Below are 18380 nucleotides of genomic sequence, written 5' to 3'. Positions count from 1 at the left end.
CTGTGTGTGTGTGTGCGTGTGTGCAGCATGTGTCTGTGTGTGTCTGTGTGCGTGTGTGTACGTGCAAAATCATACGGAAAAAAAGGGGGCAGGGTGGGAGAAAGAGCACAAGCCAGACAGCTCGGGCGGGAATGACTAATCCGTTTCTGCCTGTGCCGTGTCAATTAAGTGAATATAAACATTGGACGCTAATCTTTGAGCATTACTCATAGACTTCAGACATCAATTTTTGGCAAATAACAATTAACAAAACCACACAATTTATTTGCCTGCCTAACAACAATTGCCACTGTCGGGCTGTTTAGGGTCAATGCAGACAACATGGTAGATGGATTGAACACAACATGGTAGATGCATTGAAGTTCATGCGTGATGGTTCTGGAGATCACAAGTTCTATCAGGGAGTGATAGGGAAAGGAGAACAGGAAGGGAACAGAGAGCGAGAGAGAGAGTGTGTGTGTGTGTGTGTGTGTGTGTGTGTGTGTGTGTGTGTGTGTGTGTGAGAGAGTGTGTTTGTGTATGTGTGTGTTTGTGTGTGTGTGTAAGAGAGAGAGAGAAAGAAAGGGGAGAGAAAGGGAGTGAGGGAGAACAAGAGGAAATCTGCGAGAAAAAAAGATGAGCTAAGGGAGGAACAGGTAAAGAGGGAGAAAGAAAGAGGGAGAGAATAGATATACAGGGAGAAAAAGAGAAAGACGTTGAGGGGGATGGCGAGAGAGAGAGCAAGAGAGAAATTAAGGAGAGAAAGATTTAAATGAGGTCCAGCAGGAAAATGAAATGGCTGGATAATGACTCATGGTTGTCATGTCTGTGAGGCCTGGTGAAGAGCGGCAGGCCATGCAGTGTGAAGGGAGAGGAGGGGAGCTTTAGCAGCCTATCAGGGCACATCGATCCACAAGCGCCCTCACCATGGTAACTGAGCACGAAGAAGCCGCTGCCACTGAAGTCGCTGTGGAACTTGATGAGGATCTGATTGGACGTGGTGTAGACTGACTCCAGGGCCGTGTTCCCACTGAACTGGCCAATCTGGGGTGAGCTCTGGTCAGGGCCGTCCCTGTAATAACAACGTTTATTACAACTCAATTACTATGTAATTACAAATATAAGAACAGACCTCATGTCAATAGGGATTTCTAACATAAATGTGTAATGTGCTTGTGCATAGTGTGTGTTTGTGTGTGTGTGTGTGTGTGTGTGTGTTTTTGTGTGTGTGTGTTTGTGTGTGTGTGTGTGTGCATATGTGTTTGTGTGTTTATATGACATAAGCCTAATCATTTTCACAGATTTAAATCCTCCAATATGGGGAAAAAAGGGTACACAATTCATCCAAAAGACATTCAAATCTACTGGCAGGTTCCAGCACTTGTCCCCACACAGCATATAAATCTCTAACTGAGGCGGTAACCTGATAAACAAGGTGAGCTGCGACTCGATTTCACACCAGAGAGAAGCCATAATCTCGGCTAGCTGCTCATAGTCACTGCAAATTGCCTTGTTCTGTGGGCAAGGCTCAAAACAAACTTTGCCCATTACGGTGGGGTGAAGGAATACAAATGTATTTTCTTTGCACCAAAGAGCCCACGGAGGGGGGAAATGGCTCCTCTGTGGATAACATATTAAACAAGACCAGCATGGCTACATGGCTGCATTAAGGTCCGGCTCCACGCAAGAACTCACAGTTCACCAGCCACAGATGAGATGCTCTTAATAAGCAGGGGAGGAACTGTCTGCTGCATCCGGCCCCAGTGGGTATTTCAAACATGCAACATATGTAAGAACTAGAGATGCACTGATTGGAATTTTAGGGCCAATAACGATAACCGATAATATATTGGTTTATTGTGGCCGATAACGATACGATAACCGATATTTTTATAAAAATAAAGGGTACAAAAAGTGTATGATTTACCTTTTAACAAAAGGTTTTAGATTTACCTTTTAATTTCAACTCATTATAACAAATGTTCTTCTTCAATATCACTACGTAATTGCTGCGTGCATGACGGCAGCCTTGTTTGGCTCGAGTCATTGTTTGAGTAAACACTCCAGTTTAACTAAATCTCAAGTCACAAGTTTAGTTTGTCTCCAATTCAGTGGGAGAGTAGTTTCCATACAAGGCGCATAAAACGTATCAAGTGCTTAAATCATCATTGTTTGCCATGTATGTGAGGCATTGTGTGCGAACCTTATTAAAGTAAGGGTTTTCATGAAGTTACTACTGTTTTAGATTGTGTATTTGGGCTACATGAAGGGGACGTTGCTATAAGTAGCAAATAAGGATTGGTTCATCCTGTTAAGATTTCGACTGGATGAGATATGGATGAGATCCATGTTGTCTAGTGTAATGTCCACTATGATATGTACCTAGTAATATTAGTTGTGTAATTGTTATGATGTAGCAATAACTCATGTTAATGTAATTCAGTGCAGTGCTGATAAGTCCCTATTCTCACACATATGTACGATCACACGCATCGTCATGTAATGGAAATTGATGAGTGCACATTAAAGGTGGATAAAGGCTGCTTTGGTTCTCGTGGGTGTTCTCACAGACTAGAACCAATAAATACAGTCCTTTCTTAAATACCTCTGTTATTGAAGTTACTGTAGCATTACCTCCTGCAGGTTTAGCTTGCTTGTAGTGATGTGTCTTTCGTGAACGATTTGTTCATTTTGAACGAATCCTTACAAGGACTCGAGAGTAACAAGTCCTCTCAAAAAGAGATTTGATCTTTTTCTCATGGCCGCGCATCGGGACTGTTGCATAGGCTGGTCCAAGGAAACAGAAATGATTCGTTGAATGCAGGTCACGTGGGAAATCCAAAGACTTGTATCCGAAGACCCAGTCAGAAAATGAACGAATCATTTCTGTGTCCTCTAGCTACCAGTACTCCTAGCCATAGACTATGCCAGTACTGAGCTAATGCAGGTCACGTGGAAAAGGATCCAAAGACCCGTAACCGGCAGATCATAGATCCAAAGACTTGGTTGGCAGAAGAACGAAACATTGATCCGAAGACTTGGTTGGCAGAAGAACGAAACGTTGATCCTACACTGTCGGGAGGTGAACGATTCGTTCATCTGCGGGATACAAGTATTTGGATCATTTTCCAGACCTCTCCCATTGACTACCATGTTAAATCCATTTTTTTCACAAAACAGAGCTCTCAATGCATTCTCTATGGAGTCCAGGAGGGCTCACCCCTCCATGTCGTGTCATAAGTAATGGACGTAAAAGCCTATGGTAAAAGCCAATAAGGACGTCACACTGCAACAACTCCATCCACTCTTTGCCAGAAATTTCTTTTTAGTCACGACCAATGAAGATAAATTGACCAACAAACCAATTAGACCAAATGTATCCATTCAACAGGTTTCTACAAAGGGAGGGAAATTGGAACGAAAGGTCAGTATTTCTATAAACCACTGCAACTTTTCATAGGTTTCACAGTGTGAACTAACTATGAATATTTTTTAATGTGATGACTTATTTTGCTTCTGTAAGGCAATACTTTCAAGATCAGTCAATAAATATTGTTGGTTTTGACTTACCTTGCCCCCCTTCTTTATGATATTACTGGACATATCATGTGTCCTGTTCAGCTATGTTACATCATACAACATTTGAGACCCGTGGATAATGAAAAAGTTGGATAATTTAATGTGGAGCCACATCATTTTTGCTTATGAAGGCCCCTGAATGTAACTTTCTTCCATAGCGTTCCACCTGTAACTTGCTACTCTAGCTATGTAGAAAGAGGGGAAATATTACTGTTGGTTGCTGCCAATAGTGGACAAAATGATGAGTAAATCGGCTAACTTAATGTACCTACTGAACGAGATTCAAAGATTCGAGTCGGTAAAATGATCCGAACTTCCCATCACTACTTTCTTGGTCATGGTAGCGGCTTCATATTCTTTGAGCACGTCTTGGCTATGAGGAGATTTGAGAAGGCTGATAAGGCTAGCTAGTGGTGTTGAAGCTCTTTGCCTTGTTTCCTCCTCGTTGTAACTCCGACGAACATTTATTGCACACAGCAACTCTACTATTATCTTTTGATATTGTGAAGTAGTTCCACACCGCTGACATGACTGCACTAGCTCCAAAAGTTCAGTGTAGCCAGGCAACGGGCCTATGCCTAACGCTGGAAAGAATAATTGGAGGGAAATAAGACTTTAAAAATATCGGCTTAAAATATCGTCCGAAATTATGATTTCGGTATAATAATAATATTTATATTTTTGCACTTATCGGCCGCTAATATATCGGCCGCCAATATATCGTGCATCTCTAGTAAGAACTGGATTTAACTCCTTGTAGTGTGTGTGTGTGTGTGTGTGTGTGTGTGTGTGTGTGTGTGTGTGTGTGTGTGTGTGTGCATGCACAGAGGGAGAGATCCATCCTTCGGCTTTCAGAATATAATCTGAGTCATAAGATGCTACAGAAGAAGAAAAAGCAATAACGTATTTCTCTCTACCTTTGCTGAAAATGCATTATTTAAAAGTGAGAGGTGAGGTGAGTGTTAAGGCAGCATTAACACTTTAATGGTTATAGCCTGAGCCAGGCAACTTTTAATTAAATTCCTACAAGTAGCTCAATCCAATGACCTAATCCTTTTCACCCTTTTCAAATCATTATGCTTTGAATGGGTGCACTTGACAGTCTTTTAAGTTTTAACTTAAAAAGACCTTTTAGTACTTAGTACTTGTGGGCATTTAAGTTTAGGTTGAAAAAGCCCCAACAATATGGACATATTTCGACACACATAGCTGATGACAACCTTTCATGCATTCCATTCATCAGTGGGATGTAAGAATATCATGAACTCAATGCAAAAGCATTTACAGTATATAACTTTCCAACAATGTGTGCTCCCTGGAAATGTAACCTGACCTTGGGGTTTTCCCTTTCAGATGAACAAAAACAAACTGATCAGAAAGCAGCTGCTACACGTGATAATGAAAGCATCACAGACACATACAGGGTTTTTCTGTTGTTGAATCAAGAACTACGAATAACCTTTTGAAGGGCAAACTTTTGCATTAAAAAACATGCTTTAGGAGGTCTAGGTGAACCTAGTTTTGTGTCCAACTCGTACAAAATACCTCCTGCTGTAAAAGACATTTATAAAAATGCTTTTGTATTTTAAAAGATTATGCTTTAGTATGCCAAGCTTTGCCATTCTAGGCAGTATGAACCCCCGGTCTATGTCCCTCTAACTCAAAAGAAGACTTGCTAATACAAGCCTGTGTGGAAGACATTAACTATTGGAATTAATCTGGGGTTTTATTCAACGTTCCCAGCAACATGTCAGAATGCTGGGAGGAACAATTACTCAGCAGGCGGTGCTCACAACAGCACCCAAGCCTGAATTCCTGCAGCTCACGAGCCACGGTCTCTCACCGGGAATGTATCGCTTTTATGAGAGAAATCTACTGTACCCATTAGGCTTGCAATTCAATGAGGTTTACAATCTCAACACAATCGAGGCATTCTGAATGGGGTTCAGTGTGGGTGCTTCTTCAGTTGGGGTAAACAAGGTGGTCATGCGTGTGTGTGGGGTGGTGTGGGGGTGGTTGTGTGGTTGTATGAGTGTGTGTGTGTGTGTGTGTGCGGGTGTGGGAACGGAGTGTTACTGGGAGAACTCTCAGAAGAAAATGGGGTGAAAGTGTGAGAAGTCGCTTGAAAGCATGAATGGCTTTTTTTCTTCTCTGACCGGAGCTGCAATTTCTCCTCTGTGGCGACGAAACAAAAGGCGCTGGGAAGAGCACACCTAATTAGTAGCAGAGTTCTTTCGGGAGCGTTGGAATTGGTGACTTTTTGGAAGTAAAATAAACACAGCCTGAACATAGCGAGAAAAACAACCTTTCACGTCTTTAATTAAAGTCTTCTGCCCTCCAAACCCATTCATTTAGGGCAGAATTCTCTCAAGAGAGAAGATTTTTCTTTTTTGGGTGTACAATACTTTCCCCTCTCTGACCCCTTCCATTAATGAACTGATCCTATAGAACATCTGAAAAAAGAAGCTGAAGATTAAAAAGTAAGCACGACTAAAAAGAGATGAATTATTCACTGAATATTTCACTAGCGTCAACCAGAAGGCTGTCAAAATAACACTTTTAAGGACAACTTCGCAGTGGATTTCTAGAAATAGAGAAATCACTGGAGGGAGTTTTGCGGAGAGGGTTGAAAAGCACTATGTCTGTGTGCAAAGCCCTACAGAGTGGGTTAATGCTTAACGCAATGGGACAACACTTTAGCGCACACAAGGTGGCGCAAAATACCAAACTGTTCGCCAAACACCTCCTTTAAAAAGGCATTTTAAATGGTTGCACTGATTTCTGAGATACTATGAAGCAGCTTCCACACACCCTCCTCCTCACAGGAGATCTGTGAATAGTTCCTGGATACTGTTAAAAATCTATTAACCAATCGATCAACCTATCAATGATCTTTTAGCAATATAAATGATATATCCATGTCTCTATGTTCTTAACCTGATATAAGATGTAAAATAATGGTATAACAGCCTTTACAGCCACAGTCTAGGGAGAGGCTCTGCCTATGTGCCTTTTGTCCAGGATTAATGCAGGATTAACATGTGCATCTGAGGAGGCCAGGGTGGTGCTTACCAAACGGTGATGTAGTCGTAGATGGGCTCCGTGCTGAGCGTGGTGAAGTTGATGAAGATGCCGTAGCCAGGAGGGACCCTGACGTTCCACACACAGTCCTGAAAGTTGGGGTACTCGGAGGGGTGGCCCGGTGAAAAGACGGTGCCATTCATGGAAGTGATGTTCCCTCCACAGAGAGCTGAGGGGGACACATACAGTTAATATCCATCAAAACCCAACTGACAACATTTCATTTATATACGGTGCATTTAATTGTACTTAATGGTTAAAAAGTCAAAGTACACTGAAATCTACTAAAATCTATGCTTACATATGCATAAAAAGCAATTGAAAAGGGTCCAACCATTCATCCCTAAATCCCCTGATCAATCATATAAATATGTATATAGGTATAGACACACATGCATGCATGTACAATATGTATATGTATTTATGTATTGATGTATGTATATAGAAGTATTCACACCTTCACATCGTGGCACAGGGAAGTTCCAGTTGCGGCTGATCCCGTGGAGGCACGTGAGGGAGGCCTCTCCGATCAGAGAGTAGCCCGCCAGGCACTCGAACGACACCGTCATGCCCACACTGAAGTCGTTGCCGATCACAATGCCGTTCTGGAAGGGCCGTGGGTCGGGGCAGCTCTGCAGCTGGTATGCTATACACAGATGGGCACGGATGAACTGTGGTGCCCGCATTTATAACGACTCGCACACAAGCGCAGTTTAAGGTTCTAGTGTGAACTAGCGCTCGAGACGGCCTCTGCGCCAACAACAGACTTCAGGAGGGAGAATAATAATAAAACAAATAGAAGCAAAAAGGAAGAGGTTCTGGGCATGCCTGCCTCATTCGTCCCTGTGGAGAGACCATTAGTTGGTGCCAAGTGGAGGTCTACATCAGACGAAATGGGCTGTTAAAGGAGCCAAGGATGAATCATAGACCAAGAAGACAAAACGTAGCGCTGAATGCGACAAGTCGATGTGGAGTGCTTCTTATGATGACATATTCTATCAAACTGGAATTGAGCCGCTACCAAAAACACTATTACTTATCGATGTATTTGCAAGTAAATATACATTAAATAATCGTGAATATCTTTGAATCTCTGTTGAATATCTTTTGGAACTTTTGAAAACAGCAACAAATACTACCACTACGGTAATACTTCTACAACCGACATTACTTCTATGACCAATAAAAAAGTACAATACTACAACAACAATATAACAACTACTGCTCCTACTACTTTTACATTTTGCAAATAAATACAATTAACTACAAAACTACAAAATTAACTTAAAACCACAAAAACTGCTACAATTAAAAAATGTAATTCATGTGGACATATCGCTGCTAACACTGAGGTGCTTAACTTAGTGTAGACATGACTGGGAACCACCCAAGGCATGTTCATGTGCTCTCCCTTACCCTGGTATGTGATCTGGAAGCCGGGCTTGTTCTGGGAGTAGTCGCTGTGGAAGAAGAAGTTGGTCTCGTGCGTGGTGCTGAAGAACGGCGAGGGCACCTGGGGCCCGCTGAAGCGGTCGATGACGGCGCCTGTCTCAGCGTGGCCGCTGCGCACCTCCAGGTAGTCGTGTATGGCCTCCGTAGAGAAGTTGAGGAACTGCAGGTGGATGCCTGCGCGGGCAGATGGTGATTGATGGTGAGGGGGAGTGTGTGTTTTATGAATACACATATGCGTACATAATGAGTGTACACAACCGCCGGGACTGTCAGTGTCCTTGGCACAGTGGCGCCCCACTTTAAACAATGCAGATGGATCAAATTGTTTTCATTCTCTCACCATCCCTCCCTTTCCTAGTCACACACACACACACACACACACACACACAGACACACTCCAGGGAGAAGAATGTGTCCTTGGTACTTTCAAGCACTGCCACACACACACACACACTGCCACACTCACATGCATGATTGGATGTAAGGGAAATTTATGTCGCTAACATCTGTGGGAGCAGCGCTTTTAGTGGTCTCAGGAGTTGCCTGATTTGGCCATTTTAAGGAAAATTGCTGCTGTGACAAACAAGGTGTCGTTTGAAAGTCATTCCTACTTACATGTACCACAGTAACCAATACAACACTGTCCTAGCGACCTGGCATCTGCTTAAGTCTGCATACACTACTCACATATAACTTCATATATAACTACATATAAGTCCACCCACTGCATCATTTTGAAAAATGCTAAAAGGTCTGAGGATGGGGTGTGTGTGTGTTTTGGGTGGGAGAGGGGAGGGGGGAAGGCGTAAACTTCTGTGAATGATGATTCTCGATCAGCAAATCAAATTGAGACTCACAGGTAAGGGGGGAGGGGGGTTGCCCATTTCGTGATGTGGATATGTACCAAACAGTCGTGGATACGTCACCATCAGCCTTGCAAGGTTCAGAATGATTTGAAACGGTAGATGGTGCATCAAGCCATTTTCAACCAAAAAAATGGCAAATTTGCCAATATTAACACCGCCACTGATTCACTGCGCTTCATCACAGTTCTGCCGTATCATTAAGCATACATCTCAAAACATATTTTATGGTGCAGTTCCATTTTACAGGGAAATCTGTGTTTGTATTGTCTCCCGCGAGCACATAAATGAGAAACTACAACACAGCTTTGTCACTTTCAATATATTTGTGTGTGACAGTTTGACGAAATAACTTGATTTGCAATGATGCACGAGCACACTGTTATATAACCTTCCCATTAGCCTCCCAACACAAAGGTCTGATCCTGGAACTGTGGAGTGAAGGGGTGATTTTACAGCTCCTACATGGCTGGGGTTTTATGCTATGTCACACACTGCCTTGAGCTGAGTGCCCATGCATAATCGCTGGGTTGTTACAGTGCTCCCTTGTCAAATAATGTATTCACCGGATTTATGTGACATTTTGGCAAGATGACACCAGTTGGTTGAGGGCGGCAGTGCATGTTTTATCTGTTGTCGTCCTAGTGGGATGTGGATGAGCTAGGGAGAGAGAGAGAGACAGAGAGAGAGAGAGAGAGAGAGAGAGCTCACATACCAAAGCCGATGGGCAGTTTGACGGTCCAGGTGCAGTCCAGTCCGCTGGGATAGTTGCCAGGAAACCCGGGGCTCAGAATCACACCGCTGACCTCGATCATGGACCCGCCACATTGAGCTGAAGAGACACACACACACAGCCATGAGCACACACATGGACACAGACAGGGGCATATGTGCGCACACACACAGCCACACCATGAGGAGTTTCAGCATGCCAGGGCCAAATTTCCAAACCCTCTCACTGACCTGAGCCTTTGAAATATAAATCATCATCTCTCCTGATGTGGTCTATTGCTCTTGGTATCTCCAAAGGGACGATCAAATAACATCCGTTTAATTTAATCAGCCGGGTTGGAGGGAGTGAAGGGCATCTGGGTTCATTAATCGAGCGATTTTATCTCGAAAGATTTGCAAAATGCAATAATGGGCTCTAGAACTCTGGGCCTGCATTATAGATTAGTTTAATGGGCACTGCGCAGATGGAGCTCTGGAAGTCGTGGCCGAGGGAGAGGGCTCCTTCAGTGAGGGTCGGGGGCCCGATATGACGGCTAATCAAGGGTGATCACGCTAGGCACACCAGACAACTTGGAGTCCGCATGGTCGTGCCTGCTAGGGATTGCTTTCTCTCCACTAGTGACCCTGATATTTCTCCTTCATCCTTCCATCCCCTGAGTTTTTTCTCTGTTATCACACAGGCTTTGTTTTATTTTTGCTGAGAGTTGTACAGAGATTCAGCTTCAAGAAGAGGAGGAGACACAAAGCCGAAACCGTCTACTGGGATAAACAGGAACCCCTTTTTTCTCTTCAGAGCAAGCCTAGTCACTGTTACGGTCTCTGTGATGTTTGTGTGTATGAAACAGACAGCAGGGTGAGGATTTAATCATCGCGTGATGAGATAATCGTGTTTCACTGTTTTCATATGACGTTTGTTTCAACATGATCCGGCTGAAAAGTATTTTTTTTTCAGTTTAGGGTTAGAACTTTTGATTCCATTAAAAGGGAGCATGAGCAGGAAAAGCACATGCATTCTTTGGCAAACACACACACACACACACACACACACACACACACACACACACACACACACACACAAAAAACAACAACAACTAAAAAGACCAAATAGAATGAGAGCCCATCTTCAAGTGAGGCAGGGAACAAATGGGGGGGATAGAATTGGATGGGACAAAATGGAAGCAAACAGACTAGAGAGGAGGGTGTTTACTGATGGGGGGAGATGGGTGGTTTTTGGGCATAAAATAAAGTTTTTGAATCCATCTGCTGGGTGCTGGCAAATGTGCAAAGGCAAAGTCATGCACTTTCACTGTGGAGACTGAGTCTCGAGGGGGGGCTTCTGGTCACGTGGGTGCACAGTGGGGGAAAGGGAAGCTAACCTTCTGGCACATGAAATGCATCAGTCAAGGAGAATACCCATCATCCTCTCTACTGAGATGGAGGGAGACGAAGAGATGGAGGGAGGGCGAGAGAGAGACAAAGAGAGAGAGAGAAGAGAAAGAGAGAAGAAAGAGAGAGAGAGAGAAGAGAAAGAGATACAGAGAGAGAGAGAGAAAGAAAAGAGAAAGAAAGAGAGAGAGAAAGAGAGGGTGACAGATAGGAGTAAACCAATAGGGAGAGTGAGAAACAGATAGAGGGGGACAGAAAGATAGAGAGAGAGGGTGGATGAGGGAGGGGACCAAAAGAAAGAGGGAGAAAGACAGCGAGGGCCCAGAGGAGAGAAGTGACTGTTCTTGTTGTTGTTTTGTCTCTTGGCTGCCAAATTGTCACACTGAAATATTTTCACAGAGGACTGGCGCAGAAATAAAGGAAAAATGGACTCATCAACATCCATACCAAAAGGGACCTCCCTGGCAGCAGTACCTCTTAAGAAAAAAAAAAAAACTAAATTCAATCTAGCATCAGGCTCATTATTTTTGTTTACAGTGCTGTGTTCTTGCTAAAATCTATCAAATATTTTGTGCAACTCAGTAAGTGGATATGGCCAGGGTCGCCAACTTTTTCTTCTGGGCAATAATTCGAATTTATACAGTCCTTTGCTCTTTGGAACACACTAACACACAAGTCCTGAGTAACACACACACACGAGTGACACACACACTAACACACAAGTCCTGATTAACACACACACTAACACACAAGTCCTGAGTAACACACACACACACACACACACACACACTAACACACAAGTCCTGAGTAACACACACACACACACTAACACACAAGTCCTGACAAACAAACACACTAAAACACGAGTCCTCAGTAACATACACACACACACACTCTAACACATGAGTCCTGTGTAACACAAACACTAACACACAAGTCCTGAGTAACACACACACTAACACATGAGTCTTACCAGTCCCTTACATGGCCTCTTATGATCCTGGTGGTAGTGTGTGTAGGGACACTTCATATAGTTAAGTGTAAATAATATATAAAGTGTCTAATGTGTCCATAAGAGGATCCCTTTAACCCATGTCACCCAAGTGGACTTGAGATGGTAAATCTCTATATATTTTTAAATTGGCATCACATTTACCAAGGGATAATCGAGGTTATAACCCAAGCACTTTTGAGGAAAGTGGTGTGTGAGGAAGGGGCTGGGAAGTTTCTTTTTTAGGATTAGGGGCAGCTTGTGCTGGAATGGCAGCCATGCGTCTCCATGAGTGATGTGTGTGTACACAGCTGGAGACTTAATAATTGAATTGAGTTTTTCAGGAATTGCAGCTGGCCGGGGCTGAGACAGTCGCCTCGAGACAGACAGTCAGCAAAAAGCCCATTTTCAAGTCATGAAGTGCTCCTTCTCCGTCTCTCTCTTTCTTTCTTTCTTTCTTTCTCTCTCTCACTCTGTCTCTCTCTTTCTTGCCTGGCCTTCCTTTTGGAATGACAAAAATAGCACTCTGTTCCTGCCACTTGGAATAATGTGACAGGTGACACTTTCTCTCTGGCTGTCAGAGTGTGCTTACAACAGAAAGACTGGAATATTTTAAAATACAAGAATTGAATCAAATCTACCAATCATGAAAATCCTCGTTCTAACAAAATATATATTTGAATACAATTGTAGAAGTCGATGCGAATTTACCACTACAAAGATGAATAGACCATAATGAATTATGAAAAGACCATGCAGACTATCCGATAGACAGATGGATATGAGATTAATGTATCATGAACATACATATATTGAATGAAAAAACAACAGCTGGGACCCATGACCTGTTTATGATCAAAATTACGGATGACATATCTGGGCCTTACCTAGGCAGAGTGGCACTGGGTAGTTCCATCTTCTCACAGGGCCTGGCATGCACGTGATGTACGCATTCCCCTAAAACACAAGCCAACAAGCTCCACTCAGAATCTTCAACCGAGAAGAAGTCTGAAAAAGTAGCTGATTGTGAGCTGGCCTTACCTGCAGAGAGTATCCTTGCTCACACTGAAACTGAACTACATCTCCCACCATGTAGCGGTCGCCCAGCTTGATGCCGTAGTTGGGGGTCTGAGGCTCTGGGCATGACTCCAACCCAATGGCTGCAAAGACGAAGGGGAATTGGGGGCATGGCATTAACCTAACACAGCTTTTACCCATCACATAATCAGAAGCACACAGATAAAAGCCCAGAAGACATTTAACACTACCAATAGATAGATAGATGATTTATTGGTCCTTATTACGACACATAAACACAAACGATATACACCAGTGGTTGACACTTAGCCTGCACAAGAACTGTAGACAAACCCTTTAAGTCTGCAGTGCATACGTTAGTTCCTTCAAATTGCACGAGTGCAAATAAATAACAAACACTCACTCAATGCTTATGATACTACTGCTAAAAGTTTGACGAGGCATCTGAACCACCACACTCAAATGTGAGCACACTCAACCTTGTAAGAAGTTAGACACACATATACACACCGATTTATAAACTATTAAACATCCTGTTCCTTTCAGAATCCTGTTTGCTCCACAACAGAGCAGAACACTGACAAAAAAGTCAACTTCTTTTTGAACAGCTCTGGAAAGACTTAGTGACACGAGAGGGTGGAATGAAACCCTCTCTTTCTGGCATTACTCAGAGAAAATCCAACCAAAGAAAAGCCCCAGGTATGTCTGAAAGTAAAGCAAAACTTTTGCTTTTCCAGTAGACCAAAGCAGCACCTATAAATATATTGAGAAGACAGGTGTGTGTGTGTGTGTGTGTGTGTGTGTGTGTGTGTGTGTGTGTGTGTGTGTGTGTGTGTGTGTGTGAGACACTGTGTAAGTCTGTGTGTGTGTGCCTGTGTGTGTGTGTGTGTGTGTGTGTGTGTGTGTGTGTGTGTGTGTGTCACTGTGTAAGTGTGTGTGTGTGTGTGTGTGTGTGTGTGTGTGTGTGTGAGAAGGTATGGCAGCCGAAGCAAGCTCCCCTCCAGGGTATCAACACGCTTTGACCTGAGAGTTCACTCCTGCTCGCTTGTACAGAAGCCCGGTACGATCGATGGAATTACACGGCTGTGAGGAGCATCTGGTACATGCAATCAAGGTTTTACTGCATTTCTGAGGCCGGTGAGCACAGGTGGAGACTAGCCCAGGTGCAGAGAAGGGGGTGGGGGTGGTGGGGGATGGGGTGAGGGTGGTGGGGGTTGACCCTGATTCACTGCCTCTTCCTTTACCTGTGTACTCTAGATGGAAACCGGCTGCCGACACACTGATGTCAGAGATGAAGTTGAGGTACAGATTGTTGGAGGTGGTGTTCAGCAGTGGGGGAATCGTTGTTCCTGGAAAAAGACACACACATACACACACACGCACACGCACACGCACACGCACACGCACACGCACACGCACACAAACAGTAGAAAATGAAGTTGGAGGTTTATCACTCCTTGTGCGCCAGTCAAATTCATTCACAAGCTCCCTGCAACGCTTTCACATGAAAAAAGTCCCTCCTAATAAAAGGTGTTGCGGAGATGTTAAAAACAAGTGTGTGTGTTTGTGAGTGAGTGAGTGAGTGAGTGTGTGTGTGTGTGTGTGTGCTACAGAGGTGTTGTTAAATGTGGGCGGTGAAGTGAAAAGAGACGATAAATCATGACTAGGTTTCATAAACACAATAGTGACATTATAGACCACAAAAACTAGCAATTACTTTCACTTACTCCAGCAGCCCTTTAAGCACCATACTGAGGTGGTATTAAACTAAGTCTCTAAGCAACTAAGTCTCTTAGCATCTATTCCCTGGTGTCATGGTTTCACCCATATATTTACGTATGTCAGGATGGAAAGACTTGAACTTCCATCAACATTAAGTTAAAGACCTGAACATATAAAAAGAGAAAACACACATACAAAAGATAGAGGAGCTGGCTAGCATTGTGGAAATATCTACAATGTGACTAGCCTCGACCTCCAGGGTCTGAAGGGTATAACTGCCCTGAAAAACGTAAGTAATCAAGTTTACATTTTGGAGTAAATAGAGTGGCTATAAACTTTTTATATAAAGAACTGAATATACCGTAGCCATAGAGTCCAGTAAAAGGAAAAACAGTGACTACCCACCCTCTTAGTCTTCCCCTACTTTGCTACAGGGCTATTGTTCTCAACGGCTCAGGATCACTGAAGGGGCAGACAGAGACAGGCAGTCCTGGCCAAGTGTGTGGCTGGCGTGCACCTGTCGCACTGATAAGGCCTGGCCTCCATAGGGCCTCCTCATTACAGGCCTCCCACCCCCTCGCCTGTGGAGACAATGACCCGGTGCTTCTGCTGACAGCCTTGGCTGACACACACAAACACACTTACACACACACCCATACACCCACACCCACACACACACACAAAAGAACACACACACTTTCCCACACACCATCGATGCGCTTCCGTCAGGGCCTTTGTGCACTACAAAATAAAGGGGTGGCTTGCCCCCTGTTCGATTTTGCAGAGAGTGGGGGACCAGGGAATTAATTTGCCGGTGAAAAGAAAACATGAAGCGGGACTGTGTTTGTCTCAGTGTGCGGAGCTAACCAGTGATGGGTTAATTACTGTTTTGCGGCGAAAAGAAAACAACACATGAAATATTGCGTTTAATGAGTGGGGAACGGCACAGGGAGCGATCAATCTGTCTGGTCTAGACTTGCTTGGGGTATCCAGGTGAGCTTGTTTGTTGAAGCAAACCCCAAAGCTACAAAGACAGTCGGCTGAAACCACTGATTAATTCAGATCCCATCTGCCAAACACTGGCTTAACATCTGATAGAGTGAGCAACCCAAAACCTTACCTGAATAGCTTCCTAGTCTTGGAGCGTTACTGTCTGGACCGTCGTAAAACTCCAAGGAGTCCCAGTTATGCTCGGTGGCAAAACTCACTACCTGGATCTAAGAGCAGAAGAAGACAGTTAGAAACCGTCACTAACCTTGCAACTCTTTATTTCTGCATGAGAAGAAAGACACGGAAGATAACGTGAATGACATTAAGGGAGACTTGATTGTTCTACTGTATCAGCACATAAATGAGTGATATTAACACAGGGACTAGGCAATGCAAACAAGAGAAAGACAGAGAAGTAAAAAAAAAAACTCTTTCTCTCTCTCACCGCCCTAAATTAAACATCAACGGTATTCATCATGCACAGGACATTAGGAATTCTCTTTATTATTAAGTTTTTCACTTTTACTCATGCTGACGATACTTTTAATGTCAAACATTGAATTTGCGGGACTTCAAACAAGCTCTCTCATCCTCACTTGGATTCCAGCCCCCTCAGGCACCGAGACCTTCCACACACAATTCACATTGTTGTCGTAGGGCTCTGGATAACCCGGGGACAGAATGGTCCCCTTGCGCGCCGTTAACACCCCTCCGCATGGAACTGGAAAGAAGACAAAGACGGATAAACACAAAATCATACAGAATGGATGTCAATGACCAGCTTTCAGGTATGGAAGGCTTAAAGGTTCAGTCCTTGATTATAAATCCTGTAGCCTGGATACCAGCCTGAACTCCGCCCACAAAATTTTTGTTCTGGGAGATTCAGTCTGGAATCGAGTTAGTTGGGAGAGATTTAACGTTTCAAAAAGGTTGAAACGCAATCTAAACCAATCAAATTGTAAGGGCGGGCTTTATACGTTGATGGACAGATATAGATAGAATATACCGGAATATACATCGAACAAAGATGGCGCCGTCTCGGGAGCTTAGTGGGACATATTTTATATGATTTAAGCTATCTACACGACTTTTTTATGTCTACATTGACTCGGTTAGTTGTGTATACGCAAAACGAGTGTTGCCGAGGATTTTAGGTCCTAACTAAAGCACTCTAGACCATTATTGATCGGTTATGCTAACGCGTTGGCCAAAATAATCGTTGAAACTAATGGTAGCTTCTAGCCTTGAGTGCTAATTAAGTAACGTGAATAGGCATATCTCAGCAGATATTGACAGCGCATTCATTTTGAAAGAGGAACAGAGAAACGCGATCAAGGCATTTGTCGATTGAAAAGATGTTTTTGCCGTCCTTCCTACGGGAGCAGGTAAAAGTTTAATCTGTCAGATGGTAATACTACGTTGCGCTGATTGGTTCTAGGTATCCAATTCAGCGAAGAGGAATTTTCTTTCCTGGTTCGTTGAAACACGCCCCATAATCACAGCCCAATTGTCCGATCTCAGACTCATATTCTGACTAGAATTATGAGTATGACATCGTCAGGCACTTTTCCTGGAATTTCATGGCCATACACTATTCTAGCCAGTCAACAATGTTGTCTCAGGTCTACTCAAGGGAGGGGGTGTATTTGCTTGGCTGTTGAGTTCAAATATCAACAATCTTTCATCAGGATCGAGGACTGCACTCAACGCTGCACTCACACTCAACGCTGCATGCTTTGCAAAGTCAAAATAAAAAACTACTAATTTAAAAGTTTGAATCCAAGGTTACAAAGTCAGTTCTTGATTCATACTCTGAAAAACAGGTTGGCATCGTCTTCCTTTGTGCCAACAAGGCTGTCAAAGATGCCCTCCTATTGGTTGCATGTCAGCCAAGGCTGCAGTGAGACAACCGCGTCGACATCTATAACCAGTTTGACCCAACAAAAGGGGGCTGCCAGGGCTTATCGCTTCAAATGCCTTTATGCTAACTAACAACTTTCCTTTGATTTGGATATGACACATTTTAAAAGGACACTGAATAATGTCAGCAGCTCCACACACTTAAAAAAAAAGGAAAAACGTGTGACATTTTGCCTTTCTCCCAGTAGAGACGCTCGGTTAAACAATCTCCTCTTGTTTGTTGAAGCCCTGCCAACTATTGTCTTCCATACCACAGGAGGCCTGAGCGCGAATCTGTCAATATAAAAACCCTGGCCTGGTATCTAATGCTGCCAGGACATTACCCTCATCTCTGTAAGGGTCTGATGCTATCTGTCAAGGACAACGGGATAATCTAGAGGTCAACGCCAATCACTTTGTTTAAACAACTAAGAGCAGGTTGGGACATAATGATTGATGTCTTATATTGGAGGGGAAATGGCTGACGTATCTCTGAGTGCACAGGAGAGAAGGGAGGAGAGAGACTGTGAAAAACAGAGAGAGAGGCTGAGAGAGAGAGCGAGAGAGAGAGAGAGAAAATGGAGAAGTATGTGGAGGCCAGCTCAATATATCTGTGTCAGATGGTAAATTATTGAACAAATTCAGTTCAGAGCAATTTCAGGCTCATT

General features: G+C 43.5%; 1 protein-coding gene across 1 annotated transcript in view; it reads right to left on the bottom strand.

Moving 5' to 3' along the window:
* The window catches only part of csmd3b (CUB and Sushi multiple domains 3b), a gene marked incomplete at its 3' end in the record, with an annotated part of 385413 nt that overhangs the window by 76322 nt on the left and 290711 nt on the right, over positions 1 to 18380 (bottom strand). Inside the window, exons 35-44 of the mRNA XM_080837924.1 lie at positions 16410 to 16534; positions 15944 to 16040; positions 14346 to 14450; positions 13105 to 13223; positions 12951 to 13020; positions 9670 to 9786; positions 8056 to 8265; positions 7097 to 7285; positions 6631 to 6808; positions 906 to 1051 (exon numbers count right to left, since the gene is read on the bottom strand). Of these exons, the coding sequence (XP_080694050.1) occupies positions 906 to 1051; positions 6631 to 6808; positions 7097 to 7285; positions 8056 to 8265; positions 9670 to 9786; positions 12951 to 13020; positions 13105 to 13223; positions 14346 to 14450; positions 15944 to 16040; positions 16410 to 16534 (1356 nt within the window). The remainder of the gene's footprint in view (positions 1 to 905; positions 1052 to 6630; positions 6809 to 7096; positions 7286 to 8055; positions 8266 to 9669; positions 9787 to 12950; positions 13021 to 13104; positions 13224 to 14345; positions 14451 to 15943; positions 16041 to 16409; positions 16535 to 18380) is intronic.

The sequence above is a fragment of the Sprattus sprattus genome (assembly GCF_963457725.1).
Source record: "Sprattus sprattus genome assembly, chromosome: 4".
In the NCBI taxonomy this organism is placed as follows: Eukaryota; Metazoa; Chordata; class Actinopteri; order Clupeiformes; family Clupeidae; genus Sprattus; species Sprattus sprattus.
The sequence above is the reverse complement of the archived record's forward strand: the minus strand, read 5'-3'. Positions and strand labels throughout refer to the sequence as shown.